The 18,013-nt window shown below is 32.1% G+C and overlaps 1 protein-coding gene across 19 annotated transcripts in view; it reads right to left on the bottom strand.

The window, feature by feature from the left end:
* TRDN (triadin) overlaps positions 1 to 18,013 on the bottom strand; it is a 385,153-nt gene that overhangs the window by 112,908 nt on the left and 254,232 nt on the right. For all 19 annotated transcript variants that reach the window (XM_076003004.1, XM_076003010.1, XM_076003005.1 and 16 more), the window contains one exon: positions 13,201 to 13,248. In XM_076003004.1, the coding sequence (XP_075859119.1) occupies positions 13,201 to 13,248 (48 nt within the window). The remainder of the gene's footprint in view (positions 1 to 13,200; positions 13,249 to 18,013) is intronic.

Raw genomic sequence — 18,013 nt, 5'->3', positions numbered from 1 at the left:
AAAATCCTAATCATCATTATGGTCATCTTACATGGTTAGTTATTTTCCAATTTGCAATCCAGTCTGGCAAAAGTGTCAAGTCAAATGACATTGCTGATATTAGTTTTACTAAACCAAAAAACACACAAAATAATTGCATATATTTCAACCTAATATTTACCTAGTATTTAATTTTTTTAAGAAATGTTGAGTGAATTTCCAAAGCTTAGTCATCTCACATACATATTTATATATCTATGCCAATTTATTTTTTGTAATAGTCTCTGATCTTCTATTTATATAGATGTGATTATTCTATTTTGATAAGAATGTTATTGATTATGAATATTTTACATTGTCTTTTGAACTTTTCTTAATTTGAAATCCTATTATACAACACATTTATGTGGGATCTCAAGAATCATTCTTGTTATAGTCTAACTGTTCAAAGTGAAACTTATTTTATGAGAGGATATATTGAAAAGCTGAAGATATATAATTGAATGTAAGAAAAATGTTAATATAAAAATTATTGATATGATAAAAATAAATAGAGCTTTTAATATATCCTTTTATTTATGGTATAGAATTACAAAATATAGTACTTTGAAATTCTCTTAATGGTCTAATTCTTTGAGATTTCCACATGCTTTAAAAAAATTAACAGATTTTAATTTTAGAGCAGATTTAGGTTCACAGTAAAACTGAGTAGAAAGTACAGAGAGTTTCTACATACCTTTTTCCTGTTATAGAGTGAAAGTTTGTGTTCCTTCAAAATTCGTATGTTGAAATCCTATCTCTTAATGTAATGCTATTAGGAGGTGGGGCCTTTTGCCTACTATCAGCAGTGTCATGAGAGTTGACCCCTCATGAATAAAATTAGTACTCTTACAAAGATAAAAGGGACACCACAGAGCTTGCTCACCTTCTTTCTGCACGTGAAGGTACAAGTATTAATGACAGCAGTTCCAGTTTTCAGAACTGTAATAAATGAATTTCTGCTTTTTATAAGCCTCTCAGTCTATGATACTCTGTTATAGCAGCCCAAACTAAGCCACCCTCCACCCACACACACAACCTCCCCGGCCATCAACATCCCCCACGAGTGTGGTTCACTTGTTATAATCCACTAGCCAATATCGATGAATTATTATCAATTAAAGTCTAGTTTAGAGTATACTCTTCGTGTTGTACATTTTATGGACTTTGGGGAATGCATAATTACATGCATACACCATTGTATTAATGGTATCATAAGAATAGTTTCACTGCCTTAAAAATCCTCTGTGCTCTATCTACTCATCCCTCACTCCTTCCAAACTCCTGGTAACCACTAACTTTTTACTCCCTCTATACTTGTGCCTTTTCAAGAATGTCATATAGTTGGAATTACATCATATGTAGACTTTTCAGATTGGCTTCTTTCACATAGAAATAGAATTTAACATTCCTCTATGTCTTTTTGTGGCTTGATAGCTCATGCATTTTTAGTGCTTAATAATAATCCCATTATATGAATGTACCAGAATTTATCCATTCATGTAATGAAGGACATCTAGGTTGCTTCAAAGTTTTAGCTAATATGAATTAAGCTTCTATAAGCATTTGTGTGCAAATATTTGTGTGGATGTAAGTTTTCAACTTATTTGGATAAATGCCAAGGAGCATGATTGCTGGATTCTATGGAAATAACATGTTTGGTTTTGTAAGAAATTGACAAATTGTCTTCAAAGTGGCTGTACCATTTTGCATTCTTACCAGCAAAGAATGAGAGTTCCTATTGCACCATATCCTTCCCAGCATTAGGTGTTGTCGTTGTTTGAGATTTTAGCTATTATAATAGGTGTGCAGTGTGGTTTCTAATTGTTTAATTTGATATTTCCTAATGCTGTATTTGTTAAGCATCTTTTCATATGCTTATTTGCCATATGTATATCTTCTTTGGTGAGATACCTGTTCAGATTTTTTTGTAAACTTTTAAAATGAGTTGTTCATTATCTTATGGTTGACTTTTAAGAGTTCTTTGTAAATTCTGGCCACAAGTCCTTTTTCAGGTATGTATTTATGAATGTTTCCTTCCATTCTGTGCCTTCCCTTTAAATTCTCTTGACAATAGCTTTCACAGAACAGACTTTTTAAATTTTAATGAGGTTCAACTTATTTTTTCTTTCATGAATTAAGTCTTTGGTGTTGTATCTAAAAAGTAATTGCTAAACCTGAGGACACTTAGATTTTCCGTTATTTTCTAGGAATGTTATAGTTTTATGCTTTACATTTAGGCCTATGATCCACTCTGAGTTAACATTTTTGTAAGGGAGATGAAGTATGTGTTTTTGTTGTTTCTTTTTCTTTTTTTTTATTTCCACGTATGTATGTCCACTTGTTCAAGCACCATTTGTTGAAAAGACTATTCTTTCTCCAGTGAATTGCTTTTGCTCCTTTGTCAGAGATCAGTTTATTATACTTTTATGGATCTCCTTCTAGGCTCTCTATTCTGTTTCTCTGATATATTTATCTATTCTTTCACAAAATACCATACTAACATAATTACTGCACCTTAATAGTTAGTTGTGAAATCCAGTGTCAATTCTCCAACTTTATTCTTTTTTTTCTTTTCTTTTATTATTATCATTATTTTTAACAGTCTCACTCTGTTGCCTGGCTAGAGTGCCATGGTGTCAACCTAACTCACAGCAACTTCAAACTCCTGGAATCAAATGATCTTTCTGCCTCAGCCTCCTGAGTAGCTGGGATTGCAGGTATGTGACACCATGCCTGGCTAATTTTTTCTATATGTTTTCAGTTGTTTAGCTAATTTCCTTCTATTTTTAAAAGAGATGGGGTCTTGTTCTTGCTTAGGCTGGTCTAGAAATCCTGAGCGCTAGGATTACAGGTGTGAGTGACCGCACCTGGACACTCTTGTGTTCTTATCCTTCAATATTGTGTTGTATATTCTGGGTATTATGCCTTTACACATGAACTTTAGAATCACTTTGTCAATATCCACAAGATAACTTGCTAGAATTTCATTGAATCTGTAGATCAATTTGGGGAGAACTGACATCTTAGCAATATTGAGTCTTCCAACCCATGAACATGGAGTATCTCTCAATGTATTTAGTTCTATTTCTTTCATCAAAGTTTTTCTTATATAGATCTTAAACATATTTTGTTTGATTTATACATAAGTATTTTTTTGATGCTAATATAAATGGTATTATGTTTCTAATTTTGTTCATTCCAATTTTTTTTATTACTGGTATACTGGAGGATAATTGACTTATGTATATTAATCTTGTATCCTGAAACTTTGCTATATTTGCTGGTTAGTTCCAGGAAGTTTTTGTCAATTGTGTGGGATTTTCTTCATAATCCTGTCATCTTTGAACAAAGAGAGTTTTATTTTTCTTCCCAATTAGTATATCTTTACTTTCTTTTCTTGTCTTATTGCATTAGCTAGGCCTTCCAGTGCAATGTTGAATAAGTGTGGAGAGAGAGAACATCCTTGTATTGTTCTTGATCTTAGCAGGACAGCTATTAATTTATCACCTTTAAGTATGATATTAGCTATAGGGTTTTTTTGTAGAAATTATTTACCAAGTTGAGGAAGTTTCTCTCTATTCTTAGTTTGTTGAGAGTTTGTATCATTAACGGGTGTCAAATGTTTCTTTTGTGTCTCTCAATATGATGATATATTTTTTGCTTCTTTAGCTTGTTAATATGATGGATTACATTAAATGATTTTCAAGTGTTAAACCAGCCTTGCATATCTAGAATGAATACTACTTGGTCATGTATAATTCTCTTTATACACTGCTGGGTTTGATTTGTTAATATTTTAGATTTTCATAAATTTTTAAAAAATCTCCCCACTAACAGTATTTTCAACTTTGTATTGGATATGCACATGTACCTATAAAGAAAATTGAGGTCTGAAACTCTCAAAAATGGTTTGATTGGAGTAAAATAAAACCCATTGCATTCAACAAACCAAAAACTGTCCTCTCTATATTGCTTACCAGTGTAACAATGTGCCCCTCCTGTAGATAAAGAATTCCTGGTCCCTTGAAGTCTTTTTTCATGTAAATAATATTTTACAAGAAGGATATATATTTTTACTTTGAAAGATAAAATATATTATATTCAATAATATTTATTGGGTATCTCTTTTGTACCAGAAGCTAGAAAAACAAGGAAGGTTGCATGGATTTCAGTCTGTGTTGGGATGCATTTACATAGACAGATCAAGTAGATGATAGGGTTGTAAACACAAGGCTCTGGGCCCATAGCAGAAGGATCAACAAACTTGACTTGAGAAAATGAAAGAAGACTTCAGAGAAGCACCAGTATTAGTAAGGGGTTCTAAAACTGATAATAACATTTGTCATCAAAGAATTATAAAGGCATCTCAAATATAAGAAATAGCATAAAACAATCATAGACTTGAAAGTCCATGTGGCTGGATCACTGAACATAGAAAGTGGAGTACAAGCAGTGAGCCAAGGCTGGAATGACACATAGAGGGTTGATGGTGAAGGACCTGTCAAATCCTACTAAGGAATTTAAATTTATATGTTTCCAGTAATGATGAGTCTGTACATATCCCAACTCCAAACTTTTTTTCCCCTGCCATTGAGTTAATGTAGTTTAAAAAGTTTTGCCAAAAGAATATGATATATACTGAAGAACTGACTAAAAATATATAGAAAGTCATTATTGCCATTTTGTAAAAATAATCAAAGACCCCAGTCACTTCCAGCTGTGTTATCCACAGTGTCCTATCTCCAGAGACAACATCTTCTGCTCCATTTTTTATAGTTACTTTTTTGCATGTTACGGGCATAAATTTTATATCTTATGTGCCATTATTATTGATTTTCCTGCTTAATTTTATATTAGGGAATCTTTATGTCACTTAATTTGACATCCAATAGCATGCTTTGTTCCTGAGATATATTTTGAAATTTAAGTATAATGTAACACATTTGTAAATACTTTGAATATTATCATTCCATTTAGTAGATTTATATAATATTTTAAAATATTTTCATTTTAGAATCTGAATCTTCACTTTCTTATTGATGAAACATTTTTTCATATTGATTCATGAAACATTTGCACAGCTTGTACTTTCAATCAGAAAACAAAGTGAATGCTTCAGCTTCTGGGGCAAGTGGAAAAGTTTCAGTCCTGGGACACATTCCTTACAAATGAGAATTATGCAATATTAGGACCAGAGAGTTCTTTAGAGATGGCTAAATAGAATAATATTTGCTTATGAAAGAAGTTTGGGGAAGGCAAACAACTCACAGAACAAATTACTGGCGGGGTTAGACCAAGCCCTAAGTTTTATTTTGACGTGGCTCTGTACTCTATTGTTCAAGTAGGTTAATATTTTATAATTGTCACTGGCTCTCATCAATTACTACCGCCTCAAAGACCGAAGTTACAAGTGCTAACTCTAAGTTAAGAATTTTTCACTATGATTTTTATTGTCAAGACTTTTAATAAGAATATAGATCTTTTGCCTGGGCTTTTTGATTGAGTTTCTTTTCCTGTATAAAAAGTAAATCGAATAAAACCCAGACTTTGCAAGTCATAATGATGAAGAAACCTCTTTTAAGCTAATATTTTGCCATTCAAAAATCCTAAAGAAAGATCTGAGTTGAATTTTGACTTTTTAAGAATTGGTTTGCACTTGGCTTATAATACATCTTCATTCAATGAACATTGAGACAGTAATAGTCAATAAGGTACAAGTAAATTTTATGTAGAATGTTGATAAAATTTTCATGTTTATTCATGAACTTATTTCACTTAAAATGTGTAATTTAATTTATAATGAGAAGAAAGTAGCAATGCATTTTTATACAGGGCTGATGATTTCAGATTATTTCTTTAATTTCTAAAGTATGAAGCTTAAACTTCATTAATTTGTTCCAGAATGTGGCATAGCAATAGACTGTAAGCAATATTATTCAAGATAGTGTATGTTTATGTGAATGATTTTCTTTCTAACCAAGACTCTAGTGGAAAACCAATCTGTAAATAAAAGAAAAAAGTCAATGAAAAGGAAAGAAAATTCTCAGAAAACCATCTTTGCACTGGCCACTCAGCTTTGTAATGTAGCAGCTTGTAATATACTTTCCATTAAAGATTCCCAAGGGAAAAACGGGATCCAAACCCTATGCATCTTCAACATAATAACAGGAGTGGAAGCAAATATTAATAATAAAAAAAAACAGCAGCTCAAAAATGTTCTTGAGCTCATAGGAAATGTTCACTTGTTTTGTTGTATGCTAAATACTACAATGCATTTTCACAATCTTTTATGTAATCTAGTTTAGAATGTCAAAGGAACATAAAAGTTCATTGTCCTCTCTAGAGAAGAAAATTTTAATCTTCAAATATTAAATACTTAAAATTATTTTTACATGCAAAATCCTGGTGATGGCAATCAAATTTTGTATTATGAGAGAAATAGGATTTTTAAGAGAATTTTCTTTATGATGAGAATGAAAACGGCTTATTACAGATTTAACAATATTTTAAAGAAACAACAACCTAATATTAAGATGTAGACAATTATCAAGCATATATGCTTTGTATAGCTTTAAAATTACTTGAAATTACATAAAGTATTGTCAAAAGAAATCTGAAGTGCATTGTTAAATTCAGAGTTCACAGGACAAATTTCTTCATACATTTACAATTAGATTTGACTTTAAGGGGTTTAAGGAAAGGTTTATATTTGCATTCTATTGGTTTTACGAAAAGGCTGTTGGAAGCTAAATCAGGACAAAGCTTAAGAATTGTAAGATAGGTAAAGCAAGAGTACACATTTGACGTAAAAAATTTGTTATTTTAAAAACCTAAAAGACTGATAACATTTCCCTTAGGAAGCTATATTGTTGAATGATAAAATGGGCAGAATGCAGGCAGTACAGGAGGGCCATATTGCTCCTAGGCATGCTGTCTAATACCTGGTAATGCCAGGTAATGTAATGTAGCCTGTCTACCTACCAGTTCCTCTACCCTGATAGTTACTGACGATCCTTGGTGGTAATGGTAGTGACCCCAGTAGAAAATGTGAAGGCAGGGTGAGGGAAATGTTCCTGGAGTAATCTTATAACTTTGTATGCTTCTCTGCAAAATGCCTAGAGTTTCTAAGAAAATAAAAAAAAAATGGACACAGAGGCCACACTGAACAGACGAGTGGTTCATTTTCATGGCAATTGAAAGGCAGAAGATTTTCATGGACATTATAAGTATCTCTCTGTGTGACCTGTACATGTCCACAGTGTATTCTGCATAAAGTAAGACTGATCGAGTTATATATTAGCTTATTAGAGAAAATGGATCATTAATAATAAAGAACTTTTAACTTTTGGAAGAAAAAGGTACAGCAATAATGCATGTGCAGAAACATCTCTTAGCACTGACTCCAAATCTCACCAACCTCATTGACACACATTATCCATTTTCTGGGCCGAAATTCTCTTTAGTGTCGAATGACAATCCTACCAATAAATACATGAATCACATGTTGCTTGGCAGAAGGTGGCACTCTGTGGGAAACTAATGTAACAATATGAGCTTCACTGGTATACAAACACTTTGAGTAACTAAGTGTTGTTCTGTTGTGATAAGTAGGATTCAGATCTGTCTGTTTATTAATGGAATGGAGGAGTTGGGAGGAAGATGAGAAAGGAGGAACTAGAAAGAAACTTTCCATAAACGAAATAAAATATTTGTGATAATAAACTAAAAGTATTAAATAAAATAAGAGTAAGAAGAAATAGAATGTGTTATGTGAGCAAGTGAGACAGTGGAGAATTGCTAAAGGTTCTCTTGAAAGTACATAAAATACATAAACAAGGAGAGTACACTCATTTTCATGTGTTGTCTCCATATGTAGACCGTCTTCTCTATGAAGCCCACTCCAGACCTTTCATACCCATTCCCAAGCGCCTAGCCTGTTGTGGGCGCTCAATAAATATTAAACAACAAAAGCACAAACTATTGTCAAAAAATTTTGAATCGAAAGGAATCAATAATATTTTTTGTTATTATCATTTAACATTTATTGAGGGTCAACAGCACGACTTAGTCAACATGTGCAGATAGGTTATTTTATAATCACATATGAAGCAAATACTTAAATACAATTTGTGTTAACTAGAACTTCAGTTTTACTCCATTGATTTTAAATGTAAAATTGTTTCTCTTTTCTTTAATAACTTTGATACATCAGGAAACATAAACATTCATTATTCAAATAAATAAGTTTCTCTCAGGGAAATCATTAATCTTAGATATTATTAACATTCACTTGAAAGTATGGGATACATCTGTAATCAGTACACATCACAGATTTTAAAAGAATCAGTGTATGCACAATGAATAGAAGAATCCGATAAGTTAAAGAGGACAGTGACAAATATACAAAGCATGTAATAGCAGTTGTGTTTTACCTGCCATTGTGACAATTTAAAACATTATTACAATTATGGAGGGTATCATTGTTACAAAATAGCATACTAGCATCAAAGGCAAAGAAAGATAGAAACTCTTCGGGGAGACACAGATTAGCTTGTTTATGAATTTTGAAACATTTTTAATGCAAAATTGAATATTTTATTACAGTAAATGAACTCTGGTATATTTATGATCCACACTCTCCAATTTTATCCTTAATAAAATCATTACTAATTGTGTTCAAATTTATTTGTGATAGTTAGGCAATCAAATTCTATTTAATTTTTAAAAATATTTTTGTCATGTTTCTACTCAGCTGGCTTTTAAAGTGATTTTTAATTGTTAAAAGAATGAAAAACTATACTTAATATTTTTATAATGAAATGTTAAACTTAATTTTGAGATACTGAACTATCCATGAATATTTAAATGTATGAAATTTGGTCTTCCTTAACATTTGACTCTCAGAACCTTATAAATAAAATTCTTTCTAAACCAGCCTTACTCTGAAAAAGGAATAGCCTCTATATTCTGATGTAAGGAGCATGCTATTTAAAAACTTACTGAATAGAAAATTTTTACATTTGGAAGGAATATTAGATATCATCTAATTCTAGTTATAAAAATCTAGTTAGAAAAATTTTAAAAATCTAGGACAAGACCTAAATTTTATAAATTTAGACAGCTATCTCGGCCTAATTAGATAATTGTTTAACATTTTCTCTAATGTTTTTTTAAAATAAATTCACAATATAATATCTGTAATTAGTAAAATTTAAATTTTCCAATATCTTTGTCCATATGATGACTGTTCACCACATGCAGTTAAGAAAGAATACCATGTGCAAATATTATAATAAGGATGTAGTTAATGAATAAGTCATACTTAATTATCAATTTTTCTTTCTTATTTCCATTTAAAATGGGAATAGAGGAAGGATTCAACAATTTATTGTCTAGTTTCTGAAATATTTGGCAATCATTACTATTGGAAGCCTCATTTTAACTTACTAAAATATTTTCTTAGGTACATGATATTTAAACCACAATTTGTTGAAAGCCGATCACCTAATATCCCTTCCTTCAAAAATTCCTCTACGTTTACATTTACCCTACAAGCATTTATTGAGCATTTATTGTATGTCAGATTAAAGGAAGTCTCAAGTGATACCATGCATGTATGTGAATAAGAGAAAGAAAAAGAAAGGTGAGTTTCAAGTGATTTAATTTAGAACTAAATTACAACTATTTCATGCTTTCACTGTTGGACTTAAATCACTTTGAAGGAAGAAAAGCAAAAATGGGCAGACGCTGGAATTCCAACCTACAACTCAGATCTTTAAAGTTAATTGTCTTGACTGGTCTTCTGTACCCTATAATGCTTCTGTAGAATGCTGCTTTACCATGACTCTCTTGGCCACCTCCCAGCTAGTGGAAAGCAAATCTTACTACAGACTATCATCTGAGAGACAGAGATTGAATGAGAGACAAGGAAATGGGATTTAGGAGGGCAGGTTGATTTTGAAAAAGAATACCAAGGAGGAAAATATACAATTAAATATGAGAAATAAATATCAACAAATGAGCAACTTGTATTAATATCCAATAGTGAGTCATTGCATTAATGAAATGCAATGTACATTTTTCAGATATAATATACAAATGTATAAAGATGAATTTTCATAGGGTACTAATTGTTTGTAAATTTTTTTATCTTTGGCCTCCCTTGGTTGTCCCTATAAGAATAGCAACATTTATTGTGGAAAACATTTGTTGAGAAGTATCCTGATGCTTCCAGGTAGTTGCTTCTAAAAAAGGAGGAACAGTTAATGGTGTGGTGGGGTGCAGGTGGGATGCACATGTGTGCATATGCATGTGTCTTTAAGTGGAGGAGTTTATAAAGTGTTTCCAATGTTCAAAATTGCAGTCTAGCCAATTAGAGACCCTCAATAAAAAAAACAATTGTGGCCGGGCGCTGTGGCTCACGCCTGTAATCCTAGCTCTTGGGAGGCCGAGGCGGGCGGATTGCTCAAGGTCAGGAGTTCAAAACCAGCCTGAGCAAGAGCGAGACCCCGTCTCTACTATAAACAGAAAGAAATTAATTGGCCAACTGATATATATATATAAAAAAATTAGCCGGGCATAGTGGCACATGCCTGTAGTCCCAGCTACTCGGGAGGCTGAGGCAGAAGGATCACTCGAGCCCAGGAGTTTGAGGTTGCTGTGAGCTAGGCTGACGCCACGGCACTCACTCTAGCCTGGACAACAAAGTGAGACTCTGTCTCAAAAAAAAAAAAAAAAACAATTGAAAAACATGATTCATCATAAATTAAAGATTGAATAGAGTGAATTTTTTGAGTATTAGAGTTAGATTAACTAAATTTCTTCCTACATGTTATAAGATCTAGTTTACTAAATTACATTAACATAAAATTTATTCAACTTTTACAATATGGATTTCCCAAAATGTAAAGTTTAGCTTAACTAATGTTTCCCAAGTATAATTGTAATGTAAAGTCCAGAGGTTTAAGATACACAATTATAGTTAGATCACAAATTGTATTTAAAATCTATTAAAAATAATAAAAATTATATAGTTTTTTCCTAATGAAGTCCACATGTTCAAACTTAAATAAATAAAAATAAATCTGTTATGACTATTTAATTGTACTTCAATGCATTATGAACAAGTTTTATTTATAGTTCTGAAGATAACTAAAAGCCACATAAGAAAGAAAAGTACACAATACTCTTAAAGCATCATAAATAAATATTAGAATACTCTGAGAAAATGTGCATAATATAATTATTTATGATTTATTCACACATTCCCTGTTTTTATATCTATTTTTATATCAAGTGTTAGTCATAGATACACTATCACAAAAATATCTAAGATACCTAAATTCACTATTTCCTATGATTGTTATAGTTGAAAAGTATGAGGCTACTGCCATAAAATAATTAAAATTGAAATGATTTATCAATATAAAAAGAACCATTGAAAATATCTCATTCTTTTACACAAGCCAAGAACCTAAACTTTGAAAAGTTAAAAGGTAATTTTAGTAAAAAATAAATGATAAAATCATCTGAAGGAGTAAGTTCACATCTCTAAGAGCCATTTCCAGTCTCTTGTCTACTTGAGGAACCATTACAGAAATAATGAAAGTAACATCAACATGCATGGTAAAAAGAAAGAAACAATCTGTGTTCAAATCAGCTACCTGTTAGGAGCTATTATTAGTGTGGATGTTTTATATTCTAGCCAATCTTCTCTCAATATGCTGTGGCTATAAAAGCAATTTACAAATGTCATGAGTAATCAACACCTTTATACTAGAGAGGGAAAAAAAAACTATGACGCTCAATGAAATCAAAGGGGTTTGATAAGTTAAATCCCTTGTGTATTGAATTGATTTTATAAGGAAAAATTCCTAAGTAAATGGCAAATGCTTATCCAGAAATGTTTAAGTTTTTTATATCATATATTTTCTTGCTTTACCTATAAAACATCTTGTCAGACAAGAAGCAGCTCAGGTATAATTATCTTTATTTTTTAAATCAAGAAATTTAATCTCAGAAACTTGCATAAGTGAACTAGTTGAAACTGGGTTCCAGTGTTCCTACTTTATATTTCAGAGATTAAAGGATCCCTTTTTCTTCAAAAATACATTAACAGAAATATTCTATTGAATTCTAAAATTTCTGGTATTCCCCAAGAGACACAGTGAATTGAAAACTATTTCAATGTGATTATAAAGGAGTTTTATTTTGAATATCCCAGGGAAATAAATCCTTAACCAATCTTTTTGCTTAATTGATTTCTTAACATTAGTTTATTTATCTGCCATGTAAGGGTTTGAAGGATTTTTCTTGATACATTAATATCAAAAATTATAAATTTCTAATATCAGGATTTTAGAAATTTAATCGCATCTCAAATTTGAAGGGAAAACAAATTTGACTTTGTTCCTGACACAATTGTTACTAATTCTGATTTTATTCATTATAATAAATATAACACTATTATGTAAAAGCAGAGGCGTGGGAGAACAAAAATTAAAATCATTAGCTCACTTTGAACTCTCAGAGAAGGTACAGCATCACTTTAAATGTTTTAAGTCTAATGTACCGTAGCATTTTTCTTAAACATTCTGAAGTGATGTGCATAGTATATAATGCTGCAAATATAATGCATAAATATTTCATACTATTATTATTTATAACATTGAAATTTCAGATCTCTTGGGAGATTCAAATGCTGAAGTCATAATATAAACTCAAATAACTTACTTTTGTTGTTGCTTTTCTTTTGTTTTAACTTTTACATATTATTTTCAAGCATAAAATAATTTTTGCATAAATAGGATTGGGTTATCTTTTTTCTTCAAACTATGGTCAGTGAGGTGGTGTTGCAATCACAAATGAAACAGAAACATATCTACCAGTTGCCCCAAATCATTCCTTCTCAACAACCTCTGGCATTTCTCCTGATTTAATTAAGCAGTATGGGGACTTTTCTTGTTCTGAAATTATTCTCAAGATTTAGTTACACAAAAGAAAGACAAACCCAGATTGCTGTCTCACATTTTCCCTAGCACAGAGAAACATGCAAGGACAGTGATATAGAGCAATAGATTTAAAGGTTATTGTCTTCCGCCTGTCTGAATCCAGTGCTTTCCTCCGCATGTTGTTGTCTTTCTAAAGAAGATAATGTCAACCTCCTTCATTTTTTTTTACCTTGCTCCACTGTCTTGGTTGTTTTCTCTTCCTTCTTTCCAGGTACAGCTGCAAAGCAAAGATAAGGTTTAAATAAGAGTTCTAGACAGAAATACTGCATCTGGTCAAAAAATTGTTTTGGAACTCATTGATACCAAGTATTTCTTTTAAACAAGCTATTGTAAAGCTTTTGAAACATTCTCGTCTCTCTATAATGCAACTAAAACCTGTTTTATATCTAATTTTAAAGAATTGGTGAAAAAAGTAATAATTCCTGGCCACCTTCTATATTTTCTATATTCTTATCTACTTTATTCCTTATATTCTGCTTTGATAAACAAGCTCTGCAAAGAATTCCACTTTACAGGACTATGATTAATCTACTTACATTCTAGGTTATTGCTGTAGTCACTTAGTGTCTTGCAAATGTCAACTAAATGCTTCTTTAAATTCAAGCTTAACGTGGCTTAATCAACTGAAAGAACAGTGTAGTCATGCTTGAGATTAATTTAAATATTAAATGAAGCCAACCCAAATCACCAGTAACCAAAAGAGAATCCTTTAAGTACCCTATCCCTTCAACTTTGCTTTCTCCAAGATTATTGCTCTCAATTGAGTATTCACTGTTTACTTATTTGTACATCAAAACAGTAGAAATTATTCACATAAAATCAGTGCATCCCACTGAAATAATTGATTAAAACAACAATCTTCAGAGGACACTAGCAACCATTAGATGAAGCATTGATGGGGTACTAACTATTGCCATTGTACCCAAGTACCCCCTACACAGAGCTGCAAAGGAAAAATACAACTTTGAAATGAAGAAATGCGGCTGTCACCAACTTAACTCTTGATGTGACTTATAACCATCTCTTCATTGTGAGACATACAGATTTCCTGTGGTTCTTGATAAGATGCAGTGTGATGTGTAGAGTATTGCCTCTGAAGTATTCTTAAAAAGCATCTAACTAGAATCCAATTAAGCCTGATATTTAGCTTTCTGTTTAATCAAATGTTTAGTTTTTCTATTTAATCAAATGTAGGATTTAGAGAACCCATTGAATAATATTCTGAAGAAATAGTCAGACAAATCAAAAATATCTACAAAGTAACTGGCCCTGATCTTTCAAAATGTCAATGTAATCAACATTAAAGAGAGAAAGAGAAAGTGGAGAGGGAAAAAAGGAGAGAAGAAGAGAGGAGGAAAGAGGAAAGTGAAAAGAAATAAGGAAGGGAGAAAGGGAGGGACGAAGGAAGAAGAAAAAAAGAAGGAAGAAATTAAAAATAGATGAATTTCACCTTTGATTATATCTGGTTGAAAAAAAAAAAGATACCCTAAATATTTGAATATATACTCATTAGAAAAAATCCGGTATTTCCAAGAAAGTAGCCTATTGTTACCAAGTCATGATCTCCAAAATAGAGTAAACCATATAACTCTGAAATGAGAAAGGTGTTAAACTAAAAAGCAACAATATTAATATATTTATGAGCCTCACAAATTGCACCTGTGAAGAAATCTTATGTAACAGAAGATATTATAGGGTAAGTGCCCATGAATGCTGTGTTCCTTATTTTGCTGTTTTTGTTAGGGTTAGGGTTAGTGATAGGGTTAAGACAGTGGGAAGGTAAAGACAACTTGGCCTTCAATGCTATCATAATGGCAGGAGTCCTAAGATACTCCTGGCATGAAGAATTCCCACAACTGAGTTACAACTAGAAAACAACTGTGTGGTTTAGTCTTGAATTACCAAGTTCCCTTGGTGAGCAACCATAGTTCTTGTTATTCTAGAGGATTATGTGTCCTAGAAGAAGGGGCAATGAGTTAGAGTAGATAGTCTAGTTTTACCACTGAATTGCTACAGAAATGAGTACACATTATTTAACATTGAGCCATATTCTTTAAGTGGAAAGTGCAGAAAATGCTACTAGGGTTGTTTTCAGACCTAAATAAAAGAAAAATTAAGCAGATCAGTCCAGTGTCAGGCACATAACTCAGTAAACTGAAGCTGCTATTTTATTTACCTCTGCCTAAAACACAATCATCCTACTTTTACAGGTTAAGTCCTATTCATTCTTCCAATCTTATTTTAGGATGTAATACCCTAATACTGGTAGTACTTCTACCAATGAGGTAGAAGATGGATGGTGGTTTTACTCTTGGTGATGAAAAGCAAGTTGGGAGGAGGGAATAAGGAGTTTAGGTTAAGACAGGTTGGATTTGAAGGTGAATTTGAAGGTATTTATTGAGCAGTTGAGCATATAAGCCTGAAATTCATGAAAGGTTTTTGATATGGGAATATAAAATTGAAAAACTTCAGGATATAAGGCAGAGTTTCAACCTTGAGAGTAAAGCTATCTCACTAGGAGAGGGTACAAAATGAGAAGTGTGGAGAATTAATAATGGAAACTTGGGAACACCAATAATCAAGGGGCAACTGAGAAAAAAATATACAAAGGAGCCAGAAATAAAGGTCAGAAATGAGGAGAACCAGGAGACTATAATGCTATGGTAACCCAATAATAGAGAAGTTTAGAGAAGAGACAAAGTGCTAAATGCAACTAAGAAATCTAGCAATGTGAGGACTGGGATGATTCCATTGGCTTAGCAGCAGGAAGAATGTCATCACACTAGCCAGAGCACCAGCCCCCTGGTGGGGAAAGAAGCTTTATCTCTGCAGGAGAGAACCAATTGTTAGCACTCTAGCAATCAGAAGTCCGGCTGACACTTGAAGGAAAGAAAATGGTGGCTGTGGCAGCGAGAAGGTCGGAATCAAGAAAAAGAAATTTTGGAGCTGAGAAAATGTATTTCCAAGATGAGGGACAAAGCCAGAAAGGAGAAAGAGGATGATGCCACAAAACAGAATGATGACAGATTAAGAAGAGCACAACTGGAGAAATAGGTCTTGAAGAGAAAGAGAAATGCTTTACCTCTGAGATTAAAAGAGAGACAGAGACTAAATTAAAACACCTGCTACTTACTATTCTCTTTCTCCTTTTATTCCCAGCCAGCTTCCTTCAGCATCATTGCCCATATCCTTCACTTCCTCTTCCCTCATTCAATTTGTCACCCTTTAGCTTTTATGTGTGCTATTTCCCTGAAAATTCTCTTTTAAAAATAATTAATAATTATGTAGCTGACAAATCCAATGACTTGGTGACCACAACCTTGCTACTGACAAGGTTCATTTTCCTAGAGTCACTGTAGTTATTTTTTTCCTGCTTTTCTCTTTGATGCATCTTGTACTTTTCCCCCCAAATGTAAATGGTCCTTCATCTCTTCATGAAAAGCTCATTCACGCACCATTTTCATCATTAGCACCATGTGGGGGCCACCCATCTATACATCCCCAGCCTTGCCACCATCTGGAACTGCAGTTTAATTTTAGAACCGCCTGTGTGATGGTACCTGCATGGGCCACTAGCACATTAATATAAATATACTAAAATTAATCTTTTCTTTCCTCTCCAAATGATTTTTCATTTTCTTCTTATTTTTTGTTAAGAATACCAATAATATCCTATTAGCAGCCAGTCTAAAAAACATTATTGTCATTTAATCATTTCTCTTTATTTCTCCCAAAGCTGACCAGTTGTGAAAATCCATTGAATCTATTTTTATAATAGTGTTTAAATAATCTTCCTCCTTTCTAGTCTCATAACTAGTACCTTAGTCCAGGTCCTAACACTTATCACTTACATTATTGAGAAAGCTTAGTCATCTGCCTATTTCAAATTTTTCCTTTTTGAATTAATCTTCCTAAAGTAAATGTATTAATGTTAGTCATACAATTATTCATTGCCTCCCTATTGCCTGTGGGATAGAATAAAATCTTAAAATAAAGCCCATTTACATCATTATTAGCTCAGGTTATATTACTTTATACCATGTTCTCGAGACTCTTGCTGTTCCTCATATACATCCTGCAAACTCTCATCACTTTGTCTTGCTCTGTTATATATGCCCAAGATATCTTTCCAACTCACTGTTACATAGCAAAACCCTATCTGTTATGTGAGGCTTAACTCTAAAGTCACCTTTATGGTAAAACTTTTGATTTTCCCCAGGTAAGAATAAATTTTAAATGCCTATGGCACTTTATATTTATCTCTCTACTCTGATGTCTTTCAATATTGAACTATGGTTATGTGGAAAACTTTCAATTGATAGTAAAAATATCAGCCAAATTATTGACTCAATAAAAATTTGTATTTTTTCAGTACTTTAAATTGCTCAAGAACAATAATAAAATTTAAGATTTTCTTTGATTTTCTTCATAGTATATGATTCATAAATACATGCTGAATGAAAGTGAAAATTATTAGAAAGTTTCAAAGTGTAAAACAAATATAAATTAGTAAGATAATATCATATTGATGATAAAATACTGTGTATCTCCAAAGAAAAAAAGGCTTAAAAGCAGGCTTCAGATAATATCATTTATACTAGGTATAAGTTGGCACATTATAATTAGTTCAAAATATTAAATTATTCTTTAACTTCAAAAATTTTGAAGCAATCACAAAATTAATGATCCACTTAACATTTCACACATTTCCTAGTTCAAGCCTCAATTTAGAAGAGTGATTTTATAACATCTTTAAAACAAAAATAACTCCCAAATTACTTTCTTATTCTACCTATTTGTGGAAGATGAGAAGATGGGCATGCTGTAAAGTATGCTAAGTATTGTAGAGTTTGGAGACTGGACACTACATACATGAGGAAAGCAATATATATTTCCATGTGTGGCTGATTGTCAGTGAGGGGGTAGAGGGTGAACAATTTACTCAAAAAATGAGAAAAGTCTCCTTTAATTTTCTTTGTGAT

Source organism: Microcebus murinus, chromosome 5, assembly GCF_040939455.1.
Source record: "Microcebus murinus isolate Inina chromosome 5, M.murinus_Inina_mat1.0, whole genome shotgun sequence".
Classification (NCBI taxonomy): Eukaryota; Metazoa; Chordata; class Mammalia; order Primates; family Cheirogaleidae; genus Microcebus; species Microcebus murinus.
The sequence above is the reverse complement of the archived record's forward strand: the minus strand, read 5'-3'. Positions and strand labels throughout refer to the sequence as shown.